This window comes from Astyanax mexicanus, chromosome 5, assembly GCF_023375975.1.
Source record: "Astyanax mexicanus isolate ESR-SI-001 chromosome 5, AstMex3_surface, whole genome shotgun sequence".
NCBI classification, from domain to species: Eukaryota; Metazoa; Chordata; class Actinopteri; order Characiformes; family Acestrorhamphidae; genus Astyanax; species Astyanax mexicanus.
The window spans coordinates 4,326,125-4,353,295 of NC_064412.1; the positions used below are offsets into that span (position 1 = coordinate 4,326,125).

At 36.7% G+C, this 27,171-nt stretch overlaps 1 protein-coding gene across 2 annotated transcripts in view; it reads right to left on the reverse strand.

Annotated features, from left to right (window-relative positions):
* The window catches only part of rbm5 (RNA binding motif protein 5), a 29,531-nt gene extending 2,663 nt beyond the window's left edge, over positions 1 to 26,868 (reverse strand). Inside the window, exons 1-22 of one of the 2 annotated variants that reach the window (XM_049479467.1) lie at positions 26,712 to 26,868; positions 17,186 to 17,225; positions 16,018 to 16,207; positions 14,898 to 15,053; positions 13,468 to 13,537; positions 12,791 to 12,864; positions 11,361 to 11,441; positions 9,966 to 10,026; positions 9,577 to 9,642; positions 8,625 to 8,785; positions 7,042 to 7,139; positions 6,850 to 6,937; positions 6,675 to 6,743; positions 6,518 to 6,587; positions 5,474 to 5,574; positions 5,228 to 5,369; positions 3,717 to 3,805; positions 3,462 to 3,629; positions 2,075 to 2,215; positions 1,864 to 1,935; positions 917 to 1,090; positions 84 to 158 (exon numbers count right to left, since the gene is read on the reverse strand). In XM_049479467.1, coding sequence (XP_049335424.1) covers positions 84 to 158; positions 917 to 1,090; positions 1,864 to 1,935; positions 2,075 to 2,215; positions 3,462 to 3,629; positions 3,717 to 3,805; positions 5,228 to 5,369; positions 5,474 to 5,574; positions 6,518 to 6,587; positions 6,675 to 6,743; positions 6,850 to 6,937; positions 7,042 to 7,139; positions 8,625 to 8,785; positions 9,577 to 9,642; positions 9,966 to 10,026; positions 11,361 to 11,441; positions 12,791 to 12,864; positions 13,468 to 13,537; positions 14,898 to 15,053; positions 16,018 to 16,207; positions 17,186 to 17,202 — 2,163 coding nt within the window. In that variant the 5' untranslated portion in view covers positions 17,203 to 17,225; positions 26,712 to 26,868. Of the gene's footprint in view, positions 1 to 83; positions 159 to 916; positions 1,091 to 1,863; positions 1,936 to 2,074; positions 2,216 to 3,461; positions 3,630 to 3,716; positions 3,809 to 5,227; positions 5,370 to 5,473; positions 5,575 to 6,517; positions 6,588 to 6,674; positions 6,744 to 6,849; positions 6,938 to 7,041; positions 7,140 to 8,624; positions 8,786 to 9,576; positions 9,643 to 9,965; positions 10,027 to 11,360; positions 11,442 to 12,790; positions 12,865 to 13,467; positions 13,538 to 14,897; positions 15,054 to 16,017; positions 16,208 to 17,185; positions 17,226 to 26,711 lie in introns of both variants that reach the window. The other variant, XM_049479466.1, reaches the window with a different exon arrangement.
* Positions 26,869 to 27,171: the final 303 nt, after the last annotated feature.

Genomic DNA, 27,171 nt, shown 5'->3' on the forward strand with positions numbered 1-27,171 from the left:
AACACGGTACGGTTTACATTAATTTAGAGCTCATTCTTCAGTAAAGGGGATGTTGTACGGATGTGTATACTTAAGCTCCAAACCTCAGTCTCCTTCCTCTCCAGCTCCTCCAGCTCTGCCTCACTCAGCTTAGATCTTCTGTGCACCTCCAGGTTTTGCTGAGGGGGAATAAAAAAAAAAAATAGACATGAGCTACATTTTTACTTTACTCACTTTACTGTGAGATCTAGCTTATTTTTGGAATATAAAGTTGTGCAGTTAAAACCCTTTAATTTTCCCTAAAATCAATATCAGTCAGGTATTAAGGAGCAGTAAAGCCACTCCACTGAAGTACAGCGTTATACAGGATTTTCAGGAAGTTTCTCCAGCACTAAGGCTGGGCGCAGCAGCATTAGCATTAGCCGCTAACTGTGTTAAGCACTAGCTCTTTCACCACTCAGAGGCGAGTAATTTGGGACTGTAGTCTCCGTGTTTACTGTGTTAAAACAAGCTACGTGGGACGAACCGCTAGCTGATAGCGCTCTGGGTAACTGGTAAACTCAGGATTCCTCAGTGTAGTGCTGTGGTTAGCGGCTAACGCTAATGCTGCTGCACCTAGCCTTAGTGCTGAGAAACTTCACTGAAAACTCACTCTTAAGCAAAATATCACCCAAATAAACTGTTTTTAGGAAAGAAATCTGTGCAGATTAACATCTAGCACTCGTTTGACTTGGAAAATATATATTTTTAAGAATTACAGTTTTGTTTACTTAGGTGCTTCCCATTAGAAGGGAAACATGGAGACACCCTTGCTCACTTCGATATAGGCATCCTTAATAGCATTGCTAAACGCGCCTTAAAATCCGGTGCACCTTATAGTCCGAAAAATATGGTATCTTCAACGCCCAAAACCAGAGTGAGTGATTAGGAAAGGTACCTTGTGAAGGTCTGAGAGCTGCTGGTGGCGGATCAGAGCTTCCTTGTTGGGGAACTGTCTCCTGCACAGCAGACAGGCCATCTTCCTCCAGTCTGTTAGCTTGTCTTCCCTCTCATCTCCTTCAGGAGCTTCTTCAGGCTCACTGTCCCCGCTGTACGCTGCTACCAGAGCAACCTAAACAGCAGGACAATAAAGAATTAAATATCTAAAAGCTCGAGGAAATAAGTGGCAGCTGCACTACAATACTGTGACAGGGTTCTTGCTCTATTCTAAGAGTCAAATTTAATGCTTTTTAGGACCTTTCTAAGACCTCAATAAATATTTAAGGCCCAAAAATGTAGTCATGACTTCTTAAGTAGAAAATAAATTATTGTGTTGAGAATTAAAACATTAACATTTCCCATTTGTTATAAAATTTTTCAATTTTGTTACATTGTGATGCAGAACATGTCAGCATTTTCGATAGCTCAACGCTAATGTTAACTAGTCCGGCGCTAAATATAACTCTGCTAACCTTAGTTCTGTTCCTGTTAACGTTAGCTAGCTCTACGCTAACCTTAGTTCTCTCCCCAGTAATGTTAGCTAGCTCTACGCTAACCTTAGTTCTCTCCCCAGTAACGTTAGCTAGCAATCCGCTAACCTTAGTTCTCTCCCCAGTAACGTTAGCTAGCTCTACGCTAACCTTAGTTCTCCCCCCAGCAATGTTAGCTAGCTCTACGCTAACCTTAGTTCTCTCCCCAGCAATGTTAGCTAGCTCTACGCTAACCTTAGTTCTCTCCCCAGCAATGTTAGCTAGCTCTACGCAAATTTACGATAATTTAAGGCCTTAATTATCAAGATTTTAATTTAGGACTTTTTAAGGACCTGCGGGGATTTGTCTGAAAGGTGCTACGATTGATTTGTGTTTGTGCTGATAAATAAAGTTATGTAAAGCAGCTGGAGCTAACCTTTGAGGATGAACTTTCCTCTTCTGATGTCTTCACTGCCTCAGAAATGAGCCTCTCCAAACCAGTGACCTGCTGTAAAATAAATAAATACATTTTTACACAAGCTTAAATACATTTATACATACCAACCACTGCACTACTGATTTGTCATTTCTTTAATTTAATTTGTTGGGTACAGATTTATTAAATCATATTCACAGCAGGAAGGTACCTTCTTCTCAAACAGGGTAAATCCAGCATCTGCCGCCGCTGCCTCCTTCCTCTCCTCCTGGCTGATTGGCTGGAAGCTGCTCTTGAAATTCTCCTTCTGCTTGTTTAAGCTCTTCGCCCAGCGCTCCATATCTTTCGCAATCTAACACAGAGCAGAGTTCAATTTAATTCAATAAGGGTTTTAGATTTACATGCAGATTATAATTATCCTACAACTTCCTTTTTAACAGCATCACTGCACTTTTTAATTACCACAAATACCTTACTTTTATCTCATCTTTTACTGTATTTTCTAGTTTTAAGGTTTGCTTGGAAAAAACAACTGTAATTTCTCCTTTTTCTATTCAGTTAGGAATCACTAAAAATACCTTACCAACCACCTGAGAAATTATAGCATATGACTACTTGGCAATACCTCAGCAACCATCTGAAAAATTATAGAAACTGCCTAGCAACCAATTAGAAACACCTCAACAACCATCAAATATTTAGAAACTTTATTTATAAATATTTAGAAACTTAGCAACAACCAGATAAATTGTAGTAACTGCCCATCAACCAATTAACAACACCCCTCAGAAATCAATAAGCAACTCCTTAGCAACCATCCAGATATGACAGCACTCACAGAGCAATAGCTTAGCAAGCACCTGAAATACTGTAGCAACAATTGAACATTTTAGCAACAATTTGGTAAAGCACAGTAAACTCTAAGCAACCACCTCAGATACGATAGCATCTTCCTAGCAATACCTTAGTAACCAACTCAGAAATGGTAGCAACTGCCTAGCAACCAATTAGCAATACACCTAAAAACCACCTCAAAAAAATCATAGAAACTGCCTAGCTACCAACTAAAAACACCTCAGCAACCACCTTAAATATTATAGCAACTTAAAGGAACAACTTGTAAACAACCTCAAAAATGGTAGCAACTGCCAAGCAACCAAAAAGCAATACACCTCAGCAACCACTTGGTAAACCACAAAAAACACCTAAGCAATCACCTCAGATAGGATGGCAAATATCTAGCAACAACTTAGAAACACTTTATCAACCATCTGGAACCCCTTGGCAATTGCCTAGCAACACCTAAGCTACCACCTTAGAAATTATGGCAACTGGCCTTAGCAAAATTGCAGCAAGCACCTGGAATGCTGTAGCAACAAATTAACACCCTTACAACCACTTGGTACACGACCAATTGCGATAAACAATATTAAATACCACGGCCATAATGGCAATATAATAGCATAGCATAAAGCAATAAAACCCTTCTGAAGACAATGGCATTTAAATTAACCATAGATTGGGAAATATGTACTTTATTCTTCACTGACTGCAGTCCACACTGTGTGGACAAAAGAGCAGAGAGATCAGGAAGTTACCTGCTGGGCGGTCTTGCTTTTGGGCTTCTCCTTCTTCTCCTTGCCCTCTTTGGGTGGAGTGGTGGCTGCCCCCATCTGCCCCGCACCGCTGGAGTCGGGTGCAGGCAAGTACGCCTGCTTCTCACTGTCCCAATACAAGTACTGCTGCGTGTAGGAGTTGTAGTAGTACTGCAAAACACAGTTAGCTTAAATAACCTTCATGAAGAAGCTGTACAATAGGTTACAAGGCATTAATAATGTTTTAAAAGGCCTTACGTGTGTGTTGGGGTCATAATAAAGGCCAGTTTGTGGGTCGTAGTAGTAGCCAGAAGCTTCATCATACTGGTAGGTGGAGGTATCAGGAGCTGCTGTGGATGGAAGAAATGTAAAGAAAAGTGAGAATTGAGATAATTTGAGATTTTTTTCTACAGCTTTAACAATAGAAGTTCGGAAATTACTTAATTTTTAGATGCATCTCGATGTGGACATGGAGGATTCTAAATTGATTTGCAAAAGACAAAAATGGATTTTCTAGTTCTAAGTTAGCCATACCTTACTTCTTATTTTATATTTATAGCTAGCTAAAGCACTTTGTTTTTTATAATCTTAACTGGTCTTTATAATTATTATATAATAGTGCTACACTGAGGAACCCTGTGTCTTCCAGTAACAGTAAGCTTAGATTTCCAGATTTCGACTAAGGCTGGGTGCAGCAGCATTAGCCTCAGCTGCTCAAACGCACTAGACTGAGGAACCCTGAGTGTTCCAGTAAGCCAGGCAGTATTAGCTAGCGGTTTGTGCCACCTAGCTTGTTTTAACACAGTAAACAAGCAGGCTACAGTCCGATATACTTAGCACTTGATGACAAAGCTAGTGTTTAGCGGGGTTAGCGGCTAATGCTAATACTGCTCCAGTCTTGGTGCTGGAGAACTAAACTGAAACTCCTGAGTGACTTTACTGCTCCTTAAAACCTCCTGACTAATAAAAAGCATAGATAAGGAGCACCTGATAATGTTTGGAAAAATTAAAGGATTAAATGTGCCTTATAGTGCAAAAAATATGGTAAACAGAATTAGTGACGATGAGCCTATTAAATAGTGGGATTTATTAGTGATCATTTTTGATACTTTAAAAGTACCAAATAGTCATGCAACTAGGGAATATAAATCCTATACTGAGGAAAAAGAAGCATTGAGATCTATAATCACTTAATAATCGTATCACAGACTCCAAATTGTAATCAAATTGGAAAGTGCCTAGAGATTCTTACCCCTATTAAACGATATACAGTGTTCATTTTTTAAAACAACAAATTTCCATTATATTTTCATGACTTTTCCATGTCGTCATGGCAATGTTTATAAGATAAAGAGTATAAAACGTTTAAAATACCAGCGCAGACATGGACAATAAAAGCAAAAATCAACTAAAACTATAAATCAAAACTGATTAAAGTAGACCTAAAATTAATCAGAAAAATGTTGACTCGCATTCTTTAATAATAAAATGTGTGTCAGATTCTAAAAGCTCCATTGTGTAGTGCTAAATTACTGAATTAACTCTGAGCTGATGTATTTTGTGAGCTCAAAATAGATTGTACTCTTCGATAAACTGAAACACAAAGTTTTGTGGAATTTTTTTTATCACTTTTCCAAAACATATCCAGGCCTGGATATTGCTTTTTTTTAAATTCCATGACTTTTTTCCAGGTTTTTCATGACCGTATGAACCCTGGATATAATAAACCCATTCTTCTCATTAGCTACAATCAAATTCCTGCCCCTTACCTGGTTTAGCATTTGAAGAAGCAGCTAAAGCAGTGGCTGCAGACATGGCTGTTACGGGAGCTGCCGCGATTACTGCAGAGGTTGCTGGCACTGAAACGGTGGCAGCTGCAGCAATAATCGGAGTTTGCACTGCCTGTAAAGTCTGAAACACAAAAAAAAAACTCATTTCCCCCACTGTAAAACAATACAGACCATAAAAGCATGATGTAAAAAAGTACGTATACGATCGTGTTAAAGAAATCTGACCTGTGTTGCAGGCTGGCCGACTATCTGCGGCTGATAAACCTGAGCGCCCTGAGAGATGACCACACCTGCAGCCGTCGGCAGCACCTTCAATCCAGGAGCAGCTAAACACAAGAACAGAGGAGTCAATTTAAGTCCAATAAAACACATTACTAAACTGTTTAATACTTATTTCTACAGCACATCACTGTTGGTTTAATCCTTAACAACACAAATATGTTCCTCTCTTAGCATGGTAACACCTATTTAAGTGTATTTCAGAGATTTTAGGCATTTTAAACAATACAACATCTAAAAAGACTAAGCTTAATCCCTGTCTGGGAACCAAACCAAAAACGTAGATAAAGCTTGACGTTAAGGACATTTATTAAATATTATGGGCTCTATTTTAGTGCCCTTTAGGCAAGTCATCAACCACGCACCATGCAGCTTGATTTAGCGCATGTCCATGTCTTTGCTATCAAAACGACAGGCAAAGTACACCTTGTGTAGCTCAAAACATGCAAAAGCCATTTACTTTATGAACTTTCATAATAATCATAGGCGTTTTATTTTAGGCGTAACGTGAAACAAACCAATCAGCGCATCACTTTAAGCTCATCATCCACTTCAAGACTAGCGTATTGCTATTTTAACAGCGCAGCTACCCAGACGTGTCCAACGCTTCTACTAAGCAGAGGAAACTGACCTGCTCATTCATGCTGTGAAGGAGCTCCAGCAGCTTATTTACAGAGACAGTAATATTTTATTTAGTATTCTCTTTATTGTTGGGTTTGTGCACTGCTGCCAAGATAGCAATGAACGTCTGACTGTTGAAGTCTGTTGAGGTCGTATTCAGTTAGTGGAGCTCCTGTGTTTTCCTGTACCTGAACAAACCCAATTTCTAGACCAGTATATATATGTAGATATTCACACACACGGTTGCTATTTAACCTCACAGTTGTAAGAAGTAAAAATATACTGTTGACAGGGTGTAAGATAGCAATGAGCATTTTATACACATGGTATAAAATAGAGTCCTATGTCCTTAGGAAAACAAATACATACCTCCAAGTATGCCGTTGGCCTGAGATGGGTCTACTCCTGACTGCAGCTGTTGATACTGGGCTTGATATTCCTAAACCACAGGATAAAGTAAGCATGTTAACTATTGTTATAAAACCCTTAAATGCATTAATTTCAAGTTTAAATGTGGTCTACTAACCTGTGAATAATGCACATAGCCTTCCGGCAGGCAGCTGTACTCTGAAGCAGGCTCCACACTTTGTTGTGGCTGTAAAAACAGAAAAAACATGACTTTATATGTATACAAAAACACAAAATACACAACAAAAGTCATAAACTCAGGCTCAAGTTGAGGAAGAAGAAAATTAACCAACCTGGCTGGAGGACCACTGAGCTGCAGCAATAGCGGTGCTGGCTACAGAGAAAGCACTGATACGGTTCCCATCCGGCAGCAGCAGGTCCCTGAGCGAAGCAGAAAAATAAAAATGATATATTATATATGATATAACCTTCAGACAGTCGACTAGAAATAAATAAGGCAGTGGGTGGACTTGGGGAATACATACTTTCGAGCACTCTTGGCATAGTCGACTCCAATGGTCTTCCCATCTAGTTTGAGAGGAGGCTGGAGACCCTGGAGGATCGTCAGAAGCTGAGAAGCCTCCTACAAAACAAACAGAAAATGTCAGTGTGTATTTAGGGGCTACAGGTCAGTGAAAATAGAAATAAATGTAGTTTTAATGTAGGCGAGATGGTGTAGGCCTGTCCTGATATTTGAGTGGACAATATATTGTCTCAGAAATCATGGTGATTAACTTTATTATTGCCATTTAAAGACCATTTTATGCTACATCTTTTTAAAGAGCAACAACTTAATTCCTCAAGATATTCACACATTGAAATAGAATTTTAAAATCTGCCACAAAAATGTCATACACTGCTGTGTTATATAATAATGATAATAAAATTTATATAGCTGGTGAGTTAACCAGCTGGGGGTGGTGGATGAGATATGTTCTGTCATTACTAGCCCACCGCGCTCCGCAAAACCAGCAAGCTGATTGGCTGTGTCTCCTGAGAGAAAATGTATTTGGGGCTTTCATTTGGCACCCCCTTTAGTGCAGCGCCCCTATGCGTCACATAGGCTGCATACCCCCTTTTTAAGTTATATGTCTGGCTGCATTTTGGCTCCAGTGGAAACAATAAACGGTAACAGAGTGACAAACAAGACACAAACCATATGTAAATACTGTAAGTAAATCGTAAAAAAAAGTAAGCAGGCAGGTGTACTAATCCCTTAACTCTGTACTGTATTAAAAAAATATATTCTGTCTGTTTGCACTTCAAGCATAAGCTTAATATGACTGGTTATGGTTATGCATAGTTAAATTACAAGAGATTTAGGAGAAAAAAAACACAAACCATAGTCTTAATATGACTGGTTGTAGTTTGCACTTATTGTTTGCACTATATAAGACCTAGAAAAGTTTTATTTTTATTTCTTAAAGAATCAAATGTGAGAGAAACCAGTCTGTTAAGTTTGCGTTATATGATTTTGTCAAATAAAACTCTAGCTTTCAAGCCATTTTTCATTTTTGACGTTTTCTTTAAAATTTTATTTTTAAATCTCGTCTCGTTCTCGTGATATTAGTGTCTCGTCACACCCCTAATGCATACACTAATGTTTTTTAATAATGGTAGATTGTGTGTTCCTTATACTTTTACTTACAAAATTGTTTATATCGGAGCAATATCTAGTCAGATATCTATCTATCTATCTATCTATCTATCTATCTATCTATCTATCTATCTATCTATCTATCTATCTATCTATCTATCTATTTTCCTACTATTCTGGAACATATGCATTTTTTTTTATATTAAATTATGTTAGATTTTATTTTCATCAGACACACACAAAAATCGTAAGACATTAAACACTTAAAATACATGTACATCCAGCCAGCACAAATTGCACACTACTGTCTCTTTAACTCTTTAATGTCGCAATATTTATACAATCACCTTTTATTGTATTCTATTAAATACTTCATACATTTTACTATTGTCTTATTGTATGTGCATCTGAGTCACGCAAGTAATTGTAAGAGACAAAAAAAAAAAGTCACACTAAGTGCTAACTGCCTACCAGAGGAGAGGAGAGCTGCACGAAGGCGAATCCTCTGTTGTGGCCGGTCTGCTTGTCTTTAATGAGGCGGATGTTACCGGCCGACAGGTTAGCGTACGGTGCCAAAGCGGTCATGATGCCTTCAACAGTGGAGAGTGGAGCAATGTTCCTCAGAATAATCGCTGTAACACAAAACACACACCATCAGGGCTGCAAGAACTTAAAAATAAATATTTTCACAAGACGTCAGTGATCCAACACGACATGCATGATAATGCATTCTTTCTCCAACGCTGATAAAAAATCTGCCTATTCAATGCCAGCATTAATTATTTTATATCAAGCAGAATGGGCAGTATGATCAAAATGTATATCACAATATTTTAAGATTCTGAATGTTCTGCAGGACCTAAAATACTCAATGTTAAAGCATTTAAGAGATATTTCTCAAAAGCTCTATTGTACAGATAAGACGATTTACAATGTTATTATTGAAGCCATTAGAGGCATTACAGTATTAAAATCAGACAATCCTGCTCTTGAAGTTTTTTTGCTGTTGTTTTTCTATTTTAATCGGATAAAAACACTATGGCAGTGAAGAACAGCAACAGGAGCTCTTTAGATAAAGTGCTGTTCTCATTTCTTTCCAGGTGGGACAGAGCGAGATGAGCATTTGACTACACAGAGCTGAGCTACAGTTACTCTAGTGTTTGAGCTTGTTATGCTTACTTTGTGCCAGTAAACTTCTTTAGTGGTGCTGTTCTACACAGCGCAGCACCTCTATTGGTATGTGGTATGCTTAAATTTTCCCTCCAGTATACCACCCAGCACTATATGTTACATAATAATTAAACAGTAAACCAATATAAATACTGAGCATGCCTATAATGTGATGTTAATTCTGAAACAATTGTGCAGCCCTAACGTCCATGGTGTTCTACTTTTGTTGTTTAAAAAGTGAATGCCGCCTTACTGTCTCCATAGAAGTCTCCACTGGACTGGGTCTCTGTGCCTCCTGTAATGCTGCTGCTTTCAGAGTCTGTGAAAAAAAAACCACACAATTAATCTCCTGAAGAACATCAACTAAAACACAGAGTCTGGGTCTGAGCAGAACCTGAGATTCATATAGTGCCTCTGGGAATATCTACAGACCAACCCCTCCAACCCCTGCCTACAAATCCCAACCACATAACTACACAAAAACCCAAGACTCACAAGGACCTGCTAATAAATGTTCCACAAAAGTCTTTAAATTAAGATCTGTATCTATATCTACAGTCTGAACCCTGATCCTGGAGAGCATGGAGAAGCCTGACTCTGGATGGGTGCAGGCAGCAGCTTCCGGGTAGAGGAGCTACTTACCTGACTTGGCTGCTCCACATCTGAAGCACTTCAGTCTCCTCCGGAAATTGTACAGGCCGCACTGTAAGTAACCGGTCATAGCGTTTTAATTTAAACCTCTGCTTTAAGCGCACCAGGTGATAAGTACACTGTAGGGGCTTGCTGAACAATACTTACCATATTAGACATCCTCTTACACTTCTGAAGTATTAAAACCAACAACCTAACCTTATAATTCATAATTCAGTTTAATTAGCTTAAATGTACAACTTAAATATATATATATATCCACCTTATTCTGCATAGGTCAACATTTTGTATGAGAACATATCTCGATATTTGTTTAAAAAAAAAAAATATATATATATATTATACAGTCGTAGCGTTGATGTTATTTAATGGAATATTTGAAACTCAGTAGATTGCATTTCTGTCAGAAACCTGTAAAGAACTTATGTCTTTTTTTAATGGATGTTTTAAATTAAGGTAATTCAACCACAGATGCAGCTCCCAGTCTTTGAATGGCTAGCTAACCAGATAAACTAACTGGGTAACCAAGCTTTAAAAAAAAAAAAAAAAAACCCAGAATATCATTAAAAAAAACATTATTTCACTAATTCAGTTCAAAATGTGAACTAATCATATAAATGATATAAAAACACAGAGTGGTCAATTTTACGCATTTATTTCTTTTATTGTTGATTATGAAGCTTACAGCCAATGAAAACCCAAAAATCAGTGTCTCAGAAAATTAGAATATTATAAAAGACCAATTGGTAGTTTTTGAAGTGTGGGCAGTGTGCCAAGTCCTGCTGGAAGATGAAATCCATTTTTCCCATTTTTTTTCATGGAAATGCGGATTTCATAATATTCAAATTTTCTTATATTTTGAGCTGAATTACTGTTTTTTTTTTTTTTTTTTTTTGGGGGGGGGGGGGGGGGGGGGAGGGGGGTGCACTATTATATAGCTATTTGATGTCCCCACATATTATGCTTCCAAACAGCTTAATAAGAAATATATGTGAACAATGTTTAATAGCCTGCTGAATTGTGGTTGGGTTATGGTTTTCCATATCTACTTTATTTATGATTGGTCTACACAGAGGTAGGTCCTTCAGACTGCATTTTAAATGCATTTAATGCAACATAATACGATCTAAACCATTTAATATGAACTGACTGGATATTTTAAAACAAATACAAGTGTACTCTACAAAGTGGGCGTAGCAGAATAAGGTGGATAGAGCCATTAAAAAGAGCACAATACCTAAAAAGACAAAAAATATTTTCCCTCTATTGAAGTAATAAAGTGACTCTAGACAGGCTTTTGTCTATTTTGGATAGAAAGACATTTTTTGAGCTGCTTTTGAAAGATGCTAGCATCATAAAACGTGAAAAAAAATTATAAATACTTACCGAGTTGCAAAGCCAGTCTTCAAACTTGTGCCGGGTGTTGTACTGCATGGCAACACTTTTGCCCTGGATGGTCAGCAGCTTCTGCAACAGGAACACAAACTGGGGGTTATTCCAGCATCTCCAGATCACTGGTGATCTCAGCCCATGAACAACCACTATAGCCACGATGGTTTAGGGTAGGATCCCCCAGGAGGGCCTCAGTGTACGAGTGTGTCAGTGGGTGTGTGTGTTGGTGCTGTTTGGGACCCGAGCATCCGGATGGGGCCGGAGCAGAGTGTAAAAAGGAGAGAACTTCATTGCCTTGGGATGAGGTACAGACTCCACACAACCAACGCATTGTAAATGCTCAAAGTCTCTCGGGATAAGGGAACTTAAAATTCCTCCTCAGTCATTATTCAAAAGTGATAAAACACTTCATTTGATTCAGTCCATGACATGGCGTGTCTACTACAGCCAAAAGAGCGTTTTTGCATTTCATAAAAGTGCTTTTTTACTCCACCTCCCCTTCACAGATTAATAGATTAAAGCCTGCTTTTAAAGTGTACCATTTGCTAAATACACAGTACCAACCAAAAGTTGACATTCAAGTTTAATTCAGTTCTGCATTGTAGATCAACACTAAAAAGTTATCCAGACTATGTAGAAAAACATATGAAATTATTTAGTATATATTTTGGCTGGATTATCCAAACAATCAGTTAACAGCTGTGTTGAACTTGTCAAGATTAAAATGTTGTGAAGAAGTAGAGATGGTATACAATGAATAGCCTTATTTGAGTAACGTTTTTTGGAAGTATGCTCAAATAAAGATGCAAAGAGCATCAAAAATTATGATGATGAAACTGGCACTCATCAGGACCACCCCACAAAAGGAAGAGCAATGTGTTCTGTCACAGTCTGAATCACTTCAGTATTCATTCACAAAATCACTAATTGAGAATGTATGCCCAAACACATTTGACAGGTACTGTATATTTTCAATAATAAAACATCAAACATTAATTATTTACACACTGACCTTTTTAAAAATATATTAATTTGATATACTGGGAATTTTAATACACAAAAACAACCCTCTCACTCATTTACTGCCTTGTTTCTAACCTAACATTCTAAAACACTTAGAAATAAGTAGTTTAATATATATTGAATTTTAAATATTGTTCTATGTACAGAGTTAAACAAAGACAATAACTACTTCCCAAATCTTCCCAATCACTTATCTGCTTTAAAAGTCCACAATACACCCCTCTTTTTTTTTTTTCTCCAAATCACACCATGCCTTCGAAAAAGTGAGGGGAAGGGTGTAATGTCCTTTTTTTTTTGTTTTGTTTTGTTTGTTTTTACTGGGGTCGCAATTTCTGCTCTTTTTCTACTCAAATTGCATCATTCCCCAGGATAAAAACTAGACTTGGTGATTAGGAAGCAACCTGATTGGTCTCCATCCATCGGGTAGCATCTTGCAAGTGATAAAACTCCACGAAGGCGAAACCTCGGCTTATACCTAGAGAGGCATTCAGATATACAGACGGGAGGCGTGTTAGTCTTAATGGTTCAGTGGTATAACATTCAAACTCTGTCACAAACTGCTTCGTGACCCCCCAGCGACCGAGAGAGGTCTAATATGTTTGGAGGGTGCCAGAAAAAACCTTTTGCCATAGCAACAAAAAAGCTGGAGTAACATTTTTAAAGCTTTAACAATACAACCCAGAAACTTACACAATAAATTATATATACTAGCATACAAACACACGCACCAATCAAATAAATTAATCTACTATGCTTCTATAATAACACAAACTTGTATATTTGTTATATTTGTTTTTTTTTGTTTGTTTAAAGTAGTAAGATTTCCTGCTCAATTTCGAGGCAACACCATCAACACAAACTTACCTCAGCATTTCCTTATGATGCGCAACATACTTATACACTTATAGCTTAAATCAATTAAATCCAACTGACACAGAGCCCTGAAGGCTGGATAAATAAAGGGATGAATAAATAACTTAATAAATGTTGCTATGGCAAAAGTCATTTGAAGCAGAAGCAGGTTGGCCCAGTGGACACAGGTGTGGGAGAGGCAGGATCCATGGTACACCAGTCTCACCTGATCTCTTTTTCATCAGGCGCACATCCATCGGTTGCGGCCCCTCCAACTGGTCTATCGCCGCTCGAATCTACAGAGAAAACAATGCAATGCCGTTTTAAAAGCCATAGTACAGAAAAAATAACGCCAGCATAACCATACAGCATAACATTGTGCACTCATATCCATAGAATATTTTATTTAACATATTTTATGGACTATAAGACACATTATCTATAAGCGTCCATTTTCTAGTCTTTTTCATACATAAGGCGCACCAGATTATAGGACGAATTTTATGCGACACTAGTAACTAGTAGGAGGAACATGGGTGTCTCCATGTTTTCCTTTTAAACTCAGCAGGTTAAGTAAACCTGTAATTCTTACATACAAGTTAACTGAGTGCTGGATGTTAATCTACACAGATTTCTCTCCTGAAAACCATATTTTCTGGGTGAGTAAAGCACTTCCATTTATTTACAGTAAGATTTCTGCTAAAGTTGAAACATTAGCATTAGCTGCTAATGCCACCCAACAGAGCTACACTGATGAACCCTGAGTGTTCTGGTAAGCCAGGGCAATATTGGCGAGCGGTTCGTCCCACATAGGTTGTTTTAACATTGTAACTGGCTAATACTAATGCTGCTCCAGCAGAGCGAGTACTTAGCACAATTAGTGGCTAATGCTAACACTGCTGGAGAACTAAACTGAAACTCCTGTATAACTCTGTACTTCAGCAGAGTGGCTTTTCTGCTCCTTAATATCTGACTGATAGAATTCATACATAAGGAGCACCGGATTATAAGGCGCACTGACCATTTTTGGGTAAATTAAAGGATTTTAAATGCGCATATAGTCCAAAAAATACACTATGTTTAAAAATGCTTTATGGTATACATATTTCACCTACACAGTTAAAATTTTCTATCTTAGTTTTCCATTCATTTTATCCATCTTGTGTCATGAAAGGAGACATATTATACCTCACTTCACACAAGTTAGAATATTATACAGTGTCTATGGGCTATAAAAAAAACATGTTCATGAAGTTCTTTCCACAAAATCACTCACACATTAAGTTAGTATTCTTACCAGTTTCAGTTCATTTCTGAATCGTTTATGGGTTCTTGTCACTTTTACGCAAATAAGCTGCTGCTGGCCACGACCCATGATTACGCTGAGCGTTTACTAAATTAGCACAGACAGTAGGTAGGTAGGTAGTAGGTACAGATCCCTCCCTCAGACAAAGTCTGAGGGCAAATCCTGCTGTGTACTGTATGGGGGTTCTCAACCAAAATGATCAAAATGAAACCAAAGTTTCTTCAACTGATCTAGAGAGTTGGGCTCTGGTGGGGGTTGATGGGTGAGGGGTGGAGCCATAGTGGATCTAAGCAATTTTTTTTATTATCTGCACGGGTTAAAATAGGAATGGAGAACGTAATATCACTTACCATAGCCTCTGTGGTGTTGACAGGAAGGCCTCGGAGCATGATGGTCTTGCTCTCCTTCTCATCAGATGGGTCACCTCGGTAATCATGCTCAGAATAATCACCATCTGAGTGGTGCCCGTCATCGGACTCATCACTTATACGCCGTTTCCTTCCCCTCTGTTAATGTGAAAACGTGTACAGACAACGTAAGTATTTATATTCATCAACAAAAGCACGCAGATAAGAAGAAAAGAAATAAGAATAAACTGAAACTATTACAAATTAAAGCAAAAAAGTAAGTAAGCAAATTCAATGCTTTTTATGTCCTCAATAAATATAATTTAAGACCCAAAAATGTAGTCATAATTCTATTAGTTCTCTCCCCAGTAACGTTAGCTAACTTTCTGCTAATGTTAGTATGTTAGCTAACTCGCCCCTAATGTTAGCTAGCTTTCCACTAACCGTAGTTCTATCTCTGGTAGCATTAGCTAGCTCGTTTTAGCTAGCTAAAGTTAGTACATTAGGTAGCTTGCTGCTAACGTATGTTAGCTAATTCGCCACTAATGTTAGCTAACTTTTCAATAACATTAGTTCTATCTCTGGTAACATTAGCGTGCTCGCTTTAGCTAGCTTAAGTTTGTATGTTAGCTAGCTCACGCGCTGCTAACATTAGTATATGTTAACTTATTTGACACTAATGTTAGCTAGCCTTCTGCTAACCGTAGTTCTATCCCTGGTAACACTAGCTAGCTCGCTTTAGCTAGCTAAAATTAGTATGTTAGCTAGCTTGCCACTAAAGGTAATATGTTAACTAGCTCGCCGCTAATGTTAGCTAGCTTTCTTGCTAGCTTGATGTTTACGATTGGCCACTGATTTAGCACCTGCATTAAATGCAACAAATGAAAATGTAATACCTACAGCAAGTTTACAGTTAATTTAAGACATTTTAGGACTTTTTAAGGACCCATAGGAACCCTGGAATAGGATATCATACATTTCAGTAAAATATTTTGTTATAAAACCTGATTTAATGAATGGTTAACTTTTTCTATGCAGTCTGAACAGTGGGATCTTAACACGTACACACTGTTAATGGGTAGGGTTTACACACAAAAACTAAAACTAAACAAAAAGCCCCCACCTCAGGACTGTCTCGACTCCAGTAGCGATCACTGCGCTCCCCACGGTCTCCATCATATCGGTCACTGCGGCGATCATCACTCCAGCGGTGAGAGTCATACCCTCGATCATCTCGATCACGCCGCTCTCTGCGCTCGTCATCACGAGACTGCTCTGAGCCGTATCGTCCGCTGCGCTCTGTACGGCTAACCCTACCAACACACACAAATCAATCAATCATCTAAACACATTACATCATTTACAGTATATACTAGGGATGCACGCTGATATCAAATTATATCGGTGTGTCGAAATATTTCAACCAATACTTGCTGACGTATAAATATTGTAATTATTACATTTATTAGAGGAAAATATTCAAGCGATGTTGGCCACGGTACTACAACAGGCCAACACAGGCAATGCTACTTTGAAATTCATTGATTAAAGCTCATTTTTATTTTTTTATTAGTTTCAATATCTGTTGTCATATTTCACTTGTTAAACCTGTGAACTGTCTATGTAAGGACCAATTAGCTAGATAAATGTGAACATTTTTAATTTTATCGCTGTGTACAATTGGTTGAAAGCTAAAACCTTAGGTATATATAAAAAGAAAAAAATCATAATTACAACACTATTCTGTAATTAACGGCAAATTATCACACTTGTTCTTAAGATGCAAGTACTTATAGTGGATATATTTATATATAAATAAGAGAACAAATATAAAAAATGAAAGTATATTTATATTAGTGGTGTTAAAATAATAGCATACAAGTTCTACTAGTATATTCTAGTAGTATAGGGCACTGGAATAAAAAAAAATGCAAGATATACTGAATAGAGGAACCTTTTTTTTTAAACTTTATTATTAACATCTCAGCTTGGTTGTAAGAATTTCAGAATAAATATTTAATTTGCTGAGTATAAAAATCTGTTACAAAAAAAACAATTAAAAAAAAAAAATTATTGACAACCCTAATGCAAATGTTAAATTTCTTTTTAAAGCTATACCGGGGTGTCTCATCTCTCTATTAGTATAAATAAAGGTGTATATTGGCATTGGCAGATATATATGTATGCATTATCGAATATCTGCATCAGACCAGAATTCCCACATTGTTGCATCCCTAGTTTAAACACAGGTGACTGATAATAAAGCAACAACAACAAAAAAAAATCCTTACCGTTTATCAGCACCCATGCTTAATGAACACCAGTGACTTTCTGAGAGAGGAAGAAAGAGGAAGTAAAGGCCTGTTCACAGCTGTTATTAGCATGCAACTCAACTGATCACAGCTAGTCATAAAGACACAGTAGTTTACACAAGGCTGTTATATATTCTGTATGTAGCACCTTCACTTTAAAATGAATAACAGTCGCTAGGTAGGTTACATGCATGAGAATGCAACAGAAAATTATATTATATTTTTATGGCTCTCGACTATTAAAAATACAACATCATGCAATTTAACATCCATTAACTAGTTAGCAGACTATAGAGATCCAACTGTAAGCTTGTTGCTAGCTTGTCCACTGACTAGCATTACCTACCTAGCATTAATTAGGTCAACTAACCTAGATTAATGACATTGATTTAAAAGCAGCATTTAACATAATGTGTTGTTTACTATGTAATTTCATGTGTTTTTGTATAGCTATATATTAAATTTACAATAACAAAAAAAGAAAATGAGAAGTTGTGTGTCCAAACTGTTATATATAAATACACATACACACACATTCAAGTATACAGCTCTGGAAAAAATAAAGAGACCACTTAAGTTTTTCTGATTTTTATATGTATAGGTATGTTTGAGTAAAATGAAGATCGTTGTTTTATTCTATAAACTACGGGCAACATTTCTCTTAATTTCTAAATAAAAATATTGTCATTTACATTGAGCATTTACTTGCAGGAATTACATAAATAAAAAAAAGATGCAGAGCTTTCAGACCTCAAATAATGTAAAGAAAACAAGTTCATAATCATAAAAATTTTAGGGGGTCAGAAATCAATATTTGGTGGAATAACCCTGGTTTTTAATCACAGTTTTCATGCATCTTGGCATCATGTTCTCCTCCACCAGTCTTACACACTGCTTTTGGATAACTTTATGCTGCTTTACTCCTGGTGCAAAAATTCAAGCATTTCAGCTTGGTTTGATGGGTTGTGGTCATACATCTTCCTCTTGATTAAACTGCAGAGGTTTTCAAGTTGGTAAAATAAGAAAAATAATCATTATTTTCAAATAATCTCATTTTTCCCCAGAGATGTAACGTTATATAACCTATTCGTAACGAGGCTGAAGTTGGTTTGATATTCGCAGCTCCAGATTCGTTTGGCTCGATATTCGCAGCCTCGTATTCCCCTGCTGAAGTTGGTTTGATATTCGCAGCTGCCGCTTTACTGAACCACCGTGAACTAAAGGGAGCGTTCACAAACACCCGCTGTTTATATTAAACACCTCACAGATCAACACTGAAGGAGATAGAATGAAGAAAAGCAGTACATCTGTTTATTAACAATGTAAATATACAATATCGTATTAAATGTAATTTTGTATATTGTAAAATATTTATTTTAATTACTGAATTTATAATTATATATTACAATAAATAATTAAATATATATTTAATAAAATTATATTTTAAAAGCCATTGCGCTCAAAAAATATGAGGCAGATGTTCAAGTGTGATTTTGAAGAACTTTTTCATGTTGGGCCAGAACAAATACACATGATCTGAAGAGTACTAGTCTTCTTCTTTAAGGAAAACCTGGAATTAGCCTGGCCCGAGCTGATTTTATACTTTAAAATTAACTGGCAACGTGGCCTACCGATCCATAATGCACAAAAAAATTGAATATAAAGCTGATGTTCTAGTGTGATTTTGAAGGACTTTTTAATCTTGGGCCAGACCAAATACACATGATCTGAAGAGTACTAGTCTTCTTCTTTAAGGAAAACCTGGAATTAGCTTGGCCCGAGCTGATTTTATACTTTAAAATGAACTGGCAACATGGAATAACGATCCATAATGCACAATTTTTTTTATGTAAAGCTGATGTTCTAGTGTGATTTTGAAAGACTTTTTCATCTTGGGCCAGACCAAATACACATGATCTGAAGAGTACTAGTCTTCTTCTTTAAGGAAAACCTGGAATTAGCTTGGCCCGAGCTGATTTTATACTTTAAAATGAACTGGCAACATGGAATAACGATCCATAATGCACAAAAAAATTTAATATAAAGCTGATGTTCTAGTGTGATTTTGAAGGACTTTTTAATCTTGGGCCAGAACAAATACACATGATCTGAAGAGAACTAGTCTTCTTCTTTAAGGAAAACCTGGAATTAGCCTGGCCCGAGCTGATTTTATACTTTAAAATTAACTGGCAACATGGCCTACCGATCCATAATGCACAAAAAAATTTAATATAAAGCTGATGTTCTAGTGTGATTTTGAAGGACTTTTTAATCTTGGGCCAGACCAAATACACATGATCTGAAGAGTACTAGTCTTCTTCTTTAAGGAAAACCTGGAATTAGCCTGGCCCGAGCTGATTTTATACTTTAAAATTAACTGGCAACGTGGCCTACCGATCCATAATGCACAAAAAAATTGAATATAAAGCTGATGTTCTAGTGTGATTTTGAAGGACTTTTTAATCTTGGGCCAGAACAAATACACATGATCTGAAGAGAACTAGTCTTCTACTTTAAGGAAAACCTGGAATTAGCCTGGTCCAAGCTGATTTTATACTTTAAAATGAACTGGCAACATGGTATAACAAGCCATAATGCACAATTTTTTTTATGTAAAGCTGATGTTCTAGTGTGATTTTGAAAGACTTTTTAATCTTGGGCCAGAACAAATACACATGATCTGAAGAGAATTAGTCTGCTACTTTAAGGAAAACCTGGAATTAGCCTGGCCCGAGCTGATTTTATACTTTAAAATGAACTGGCAACATGGAATACCGATCCATAATGCACAAAAAAATTGAATATAAAGCTGATGTTCTAGTGTGATTTTGAAGGACTTTTTAATCTTGGGCCAGAACAAATACACATGATCTGAAGAGAACTAGTCTTCTTCTTTAAGGAAAACCTGGAATTAGCCTGGCCCGAGCTGATTTTATACTTTAAAATTAACTGGCAACATGGAATACCGATCCATAAAGCACAATTTTTTTATGTAAAGCTGATGTTCCAGTGTGATTTTGAAGGACTTTTTCATCTTGGGCCAGAACAAATACACATGATCTGAAGAGTACTAGTCTTCTACTTTAAGGAAAACCTGGAATTAGCCTGGCCCGAGCTGATTTTAGACTGCACAATTAATTGGCAACATGGCAGCACAAAAAAAATATTATTTAAAGCTGATATTCCAGTATGATTTTGGACTTTTTTTTTCAGACCAAATACACATGAGATGAAGTGTTCTGGTATTCTAAAAATCAATGCTTTATATTCATTATTTCTGTGCAAAATGGCTTTCATGTCATGTTGCCAATTCATTTTAAAGTATAAAATCAGCTCGGGCCAGGCTAATTCCAAGTTTTCCTTAAAGTAGCAGACTAGTTCTCTTCAGATCATGTGTATTTGTTCTGGCCCAAGATGAAAAAGTCCTTCAAAATCACACTAGAACATCAGCTTTACATAAAAACAATTGTGCATTATGGATCCGTATTCCATGTTGCCAGTTCATTTTAAAGTATAAAATCAGCTTGGGCCAGGCTAATTCCAGGTTTTCCTTAAAGTAGAAGACTAGTACTCTTTAGATCATGTGTATTTGGTCTGGCCCAAGATGAAAAAGTCCTTCAAAATCACACTGGAACATCAACTTTACATAAAACATTGTTTATTATGGCTCATTATACCATGTTGCCAGTTAATTTTAAAGTATAAAATCAGCTTGGGCCAGGCTAATTCCAGGTTTTCCTTAAAGTAGAAGACTAGTACTCTTCAGATCATGTGTATTTGTTCTGGCCCAAGATGAAAAAGTCCTTCAAAATCACACTAGAACATCAGCTTTACATAAAAACAATTGTGCATTATGGATCCGTATTCCATGTTGCCAGTTCATTTTAAAGTATAAAATCAGCTTGGGCCAGGCTAATTCCAGGTTTTCCTTAAAGTAGAAGACTAGTACTCTTTAGATCATGTGTATTTGGTCTGGCCCAAGATGAAAAAGTCCTTCAAAATCACACTGGAACATCAACTTTACATAAAACATTGTTTATTATGGCTCATTATACCATGTTGCCAGTTAATTTTAAAGTATAAAATCAGCTTGGGCCAGGCTAATTCCAGGTTTTCCTTAAAGAAGAAGACTAGTTCTCTTCAGATCATGTGTATTTGTTCTGGCCTAAGATTAAAAAGTCCTTCAAAATCACACTACAACATCAGCTTTATATTCAATTTTTTTGTGCATTATTGATCGGTAGGCCATGTTGCCACTTAATTTTAAAGTATAAAATCAGCTCGGGCCAGGCTAATTCCAGGTTTTCCTTAAAGTAGAAGACTAGTACTCTTCAGATCATGTGTATTTGTTCTGGCCCAAGATTAAAAAGTCCTTCAAAATCACACTAGAACATCAGCTTTATATTCAATTTTTTTGTGCATTATGGATCGTTATTCCATGTTGCCAGTTCATTTTAAAGTATAAAATCAGCTCGGGCCAGGCTAATTCCAGGTTTTCCTTAAAGAAGAAGACTAGTTCTCTTCAGATCATGTGTATTTGTTCTGGCCCAAGATTAAAAAGTCCTTCAAAATCACACTAGAACATCAGCTTTATATTAATTTTTTTTGTGCATTATGGATCGGTAGGCCATGTTGCCAGTTAATTTTAAAGTATAAAATCAGCTCGGGCCAGGCTAATTCCAGGTTTTCCTTAAAGAAGAAGACTAGTACTCTTCAGATTATGTGTATTTGGTCTGGCCCAAGATTAAAGGTCCTTCAAAATCACACTAGAACATCAGCTTTAAATTAAACTTTTTTGTGCCTTATGGATCGGTATGCCATGTTGCCAGTTAATTTTAAAGTATAAAATCAGCTCGGGCCAGGCTAATTCCAGGTTTTCCTTAAAGAAGAAGACTAGTTCTCTTCAGATCATGTGTATTTGTTCTGGCCTAAGATTAAAAAGTCCTTCAAAATCACACTACAACATCAGCTTTATATTCAATTTTTTTGTGCATTATTGATCGGTAGGCCATGTTGCCACTTAATTTTAAAGTATAAAATCAGCTCGGGCCAGGCTAATTCCAGGTTTTCCTTAAAGTAGAAGACTAGTACTCTTCAGATCATGTGTATTTGTTCTGGCCCAAGATTAAAAAGTCCTTCAAAATCACACTAGAACATCAGCTTTATATTCAATTTTTTTGTGCATTATGGATCGTTATTCCATGTTGCCAGTTCATTTTAAAGTATAAAATCAGCTCGGGCCAGGCTAATTCCAGGTTTTCCTTAAAGAAGAAGACTAGTTCTCTTCAGATCATGTGTATTTGTTCTGGCCCAAGATTAAAAAGTCCTTCAAAATCACACTAGAACATCAGCTTTATATTAATTTTTTTTGTGCATTATGGATCGGTAGGCCATGTTGCCAGTTAATTTTAAAGTATAAAATCAGCTCGGGCCAGGCTAATTCCAGGTTTTCCTTAAAGAAGAAGACTAGTACTCTTCAGATTATGTGTATTTGGTCTGGCCCAAGATTAAAGGTCCTTCAAAATCACACTAGAACATCAGCTTTAAATTAAACTTTTTTGTGCCTTATGGATCGGTATGCCATGTTGCCAGTTAATTTTAAAGTATAAAATCAGCTCGGGCCAGGCTAATTCCAGGTTTTCCTTAAAGAAGAAGACTAGTACTCTTCAGATCATGTGTATTTGGTCTGGCCCAAGATGAAAAAGTCTTTCAAAATCACACTAGAACATCAGCTTTACATAAAAGAAATTGTGCATTATGGCTTGTTATACCATGTTGCCAGTTCATTTTAAAGTATAAAATCAGCTTGGGCCAGGCTAATTCCAGGTTTTCCTTAAAGTAGAAGACTAGTACTCTTCAGATCATGTGTATTTGTTCTGGCCCAAGATTAAAAAGTCCTTCAAAATCACACTAGAACATCAGCTTTATATTCAATTTTTTTGTGCATTATGGATCGGTAGGCCATGTTGCCAGTTAACTTTAAAGTATAAAATCAGCTCGGGCCAGGCTAATTCCAGGTTTTCCTTAAAGTAGCAGACTAGTTCTCTTCAGATCATGTGTATTTGTTCTGGCCCAAGATTAAAAAGTCCTTCAAAATCACACTAGAACATCAGCTTTATATTCAATTTTTTTGTGCATTATGGATCGGTAGGCCATGTTGCCAGTTAACTTTAAAGTATAAAATCAGCTCGGGCCAGGCTAATTCCAGGTTTTCCTTAAAGTAGCAGACTAGTTCTCTTCAGATCATGTGTATTTGTTCTGGCCCAAGATTAAAAAGTCCTTCAAAATCACACTAGAACATCAGCTTTATATTCAATTTTTTTGTGCATTATGGATCGTTATTCCATGTTGCCAGTTCATTTTAAAGTATAAAATCAGCTTGGGCCAGGCTAATTCCAGGTTTTCCTTAAAGAAGAAGACTAGTACTCTTCAGATCATGTGTATTTGGTCTGGCCCAACATGAAAAAGTCCTTCAAAATCACACTAGAACATCAGCTTTAAATTAAACTTTTTTGTGCCTTATGGATCGGTAGGCCATGTTGCCAGTTCATTTTAAAGTATAAAATCAGCTCGGGCCAGGCTAATTCCAGGTTTTCCTTAAAGAAGAAGACTAGTTCTCTTCAGATCATGTGTATTTGTTCTGGCCCAAGATTAAAAAGTCCTTCAAAATCACACTACAACATCAGCTTTATATTCAATTTCTTTGTGCATTATGGATCGGTAGGCCATGTTGCCACTTAATTTTAAAGTATAAAATCAGCTCGGGCCAGGCTAATTCCAGGTTTTTCTTAAAGTAGAAGACTAGTACTCTTCAGATCATGTTTATTTGGTCTGGCCCAAGATTAAAAAGTCCTTCAAAATCACACTAGAACATCAGCTTTATATTTAGTTTTTTTGTGCATTATGGATCGGTAGGCCATGTTGCCAGTTAATTTTAAAGTATAAAATCAGCTCGGGCCAGGCTAATTCCAGGTTTTCCTTAAAGTAGCAGACTAGTTCTCTTCAGATCATGTGTATTTGGTCTGGCCCAAGATGAAAAAGTCTTTCAAAATCACACTAGAACATCAGCTTTACATAAAAAAAGTTGTGCATTATGGCTTGTTATACCATGTTGCCAGTTCATTTTAAAGTATAAAATCAGCTTGGGCCAGGCTAATTCCAGGTTTTCCTTAAAGTAGAAGACTAGTACTCTTCAGATCATGTGTATTTGGTCTGGCCCAACATGAAAAAGTCCTTCAAAATCACACTAGAACATCAGCTTTATATTAAATTTTTTTGTGCATTATGGATCGGTAGGCCATGTTGCCAGTTAACTTTAAAGTATAAAATCAGCTCGGGCCAGGCTAATTCCAGGTTTTCCTTAAAGTAGCAGACTAGTTCTCTTCAGATCATGTGTATTTGTTCTGGCCCAAGATTAAAAAGTCCTTCAAAATCACACTAGAACATCAGCTTTATATTCAATTTTTTTGTGCATTATGGATCGTTATTCCATGTTGCCAGTTCATTTTAAAGTATAAAATCAGCTTGGGCCAGGCTAATTCCAGGTTTTCCTTAAAGAAGAAGACTAGTACTCTTCAGATCATGTGTATTTGGTCTGGCCCAACATGAAAAAGTCCTTCAAAATCACACTAGAACATCAGCTTTATATTCAATTTTTTTGTGCATTATGAATCGTTATTCCATGTTGCCAGTTCATTTTAAAGTATAAAATCAGCTCGGGCCAGGCTAATTCCAGGTTTTCCTTAAAGAAGAAGACTAGTTCTCTTCAGATCATGTGTATTTGTTCTGGCCCAAGATTAAAAAGTCCTTCAAAATCACACTAGAACATCAGCTTTATATTAATTTTTTATTGTGCATTATGGATCGGTAGGCCATGTTGCCAGTTAATTTTAAAGTATAAAATCAGCTCGGGCCAGGCTAATTCCAGGTTTTCCTTAAAGAAGAAGACTAGTACTCTTCAGATTATGTGTATTTGGTCTGGCCCAAGATGAAAAAGTCCTTCAAAATCACACTAGAACATCAGCTTTAAATTAAACTTTTTTGTGCCTTATGGATCGGTATGCCATGTTGCCAGTTAATTTTAAAGTATAAAATCAGCTTGGGCCAGGCCAATTCCAGGTTTTCCTTAAGGTAGAAAACTAGTACTCTTCAGATCATGTGTATTTGGTCTGGCCCAAGATTAAAAAGTCCTTCAAAATCACACTAGAACATCAGCTTTATATTCAATTTTTTTGTGCATTATGGATCGGTAGGCCACGTTGCCAGTTAATTTTAAAGTATAAAATCAGCTCGGGCCAGGCTAATTCCAGGTTTTCCTTAAAGTAGCAGACTAGTTCTCTTCAGATCATGTGTATTTGTTCTGGCCCAAGATTAAAAAGTCCTTCAAAATCACACTAGAACATCAGCTTTATATTCAATTTTTTTGTGCATTATGGATCGTTATTCCATGTTGCCAGTTCATTTTAAAGTATAAAATCAGCTTGGGCCAGGCCAATTCCAGGTTTTCCTTAAGGTAGAAAACTAGTACTCTTCAGATCATGTGTATTTGGTCTGGCCCAAGATTAAAAAGTCCTTCAAAATCACACTAGAACATCTGCCTCATATTTTTTGAGCGCAATGGCTTTTAAAATATAATTTTATTAAATATATATTTAATTATTTATTGTAATATATAATTATAAATTCAGTAATTAAAATAAATATTTTACAATATACAAAATTACATTTAATACGATATTGTATATTTACATTGTTAATAAACAGATGTACTGCTTTTCTTCATTCTATCTCCTTCAGTGTTGATCTGTGAGGTGTTTAATATAAACAGCGGGTGTTTGTGAACGCTCCCTTTAGTTCACGGTGGTTCAGTAAAGCGGCAGCTGCGAATATCAAACCAACTTCAGCAGGGGAATACGAGGCTGCGAATATCGAGCCAAACGAATCTGGAGCTGCGAATATCAAACCAACTTCAGCCTCGTCTATTCGTATTTAGCTATTGTAGTTACTTGAAAATGAATAACAGTAGCTAACGTTAGATAGTTAGGTTTGCTACATGCATGAGATTGCAACTGAAAATTATATATGTATTAAAACAACTCACCTATTAAAACTATAACATAATGCAATATATAATCTACTAACTAGCAAACTAAGTTATAGAGATCCAACTCTTACGTTAGCTTGTCCTCTAAGTTACTGATTAACATTAGCTATTTATGTCGCTAGGTCAACGACATTCATTTTAAAGCAGCTTCTAACATTACCTTAGCTAAGTTATATTGACAGAAAATACTCTTTAATAACACAATAAAACACACAACGCGGTTTAATCGCTGTTTTTTTTTTCGATCTCTTCGCTAGTTTATTGACTGTTAGCGTTAGTTAGATATTATATCAAAATGGAGACTGTGTGTGAAGGCGCTCTCCGTTTCTGAAGGTGACGCGGAATAAAACAACACAAACAACAGCCTTAACCCGTTTAAAACTGATTAAAACATTAACTTACCGCTTAAAGAGTAACTCTACACCTGAATTAACCGTAAATAAAGTTTCGCTGAAAGCTACGTGAACGGTTTCTCAACGAAACGTCTCCCCTCTGCCTGCTCCGTCATCAACATCAGGAGATAAAATGGCCCCGCTCGCGCTTCTTCTTCCCATAATGCTTTGCGAAATCCTTCACACGCAAAGACTTCTGGTTATTGGAGTCCACGCGCCTTTACAAATGTAGGAATAGTAGCACAAAGTAGGTTTAACCCTTTCAGACTCGCATCCATTACAATGGATATCATGTATTTTCCTTATTTTTTAAATGTTTTGTACCATTAAACACTATTTGAGAGTTGTTTGCCATCAGAATAGACCATGAACCAGATAACGAACAACTTTATAAGGACCTTTCCAACATATTGCTGTAACTTCCAAATTAAACATATTTTTTTTAATCTCTTTTTAACTATTGAAAACAT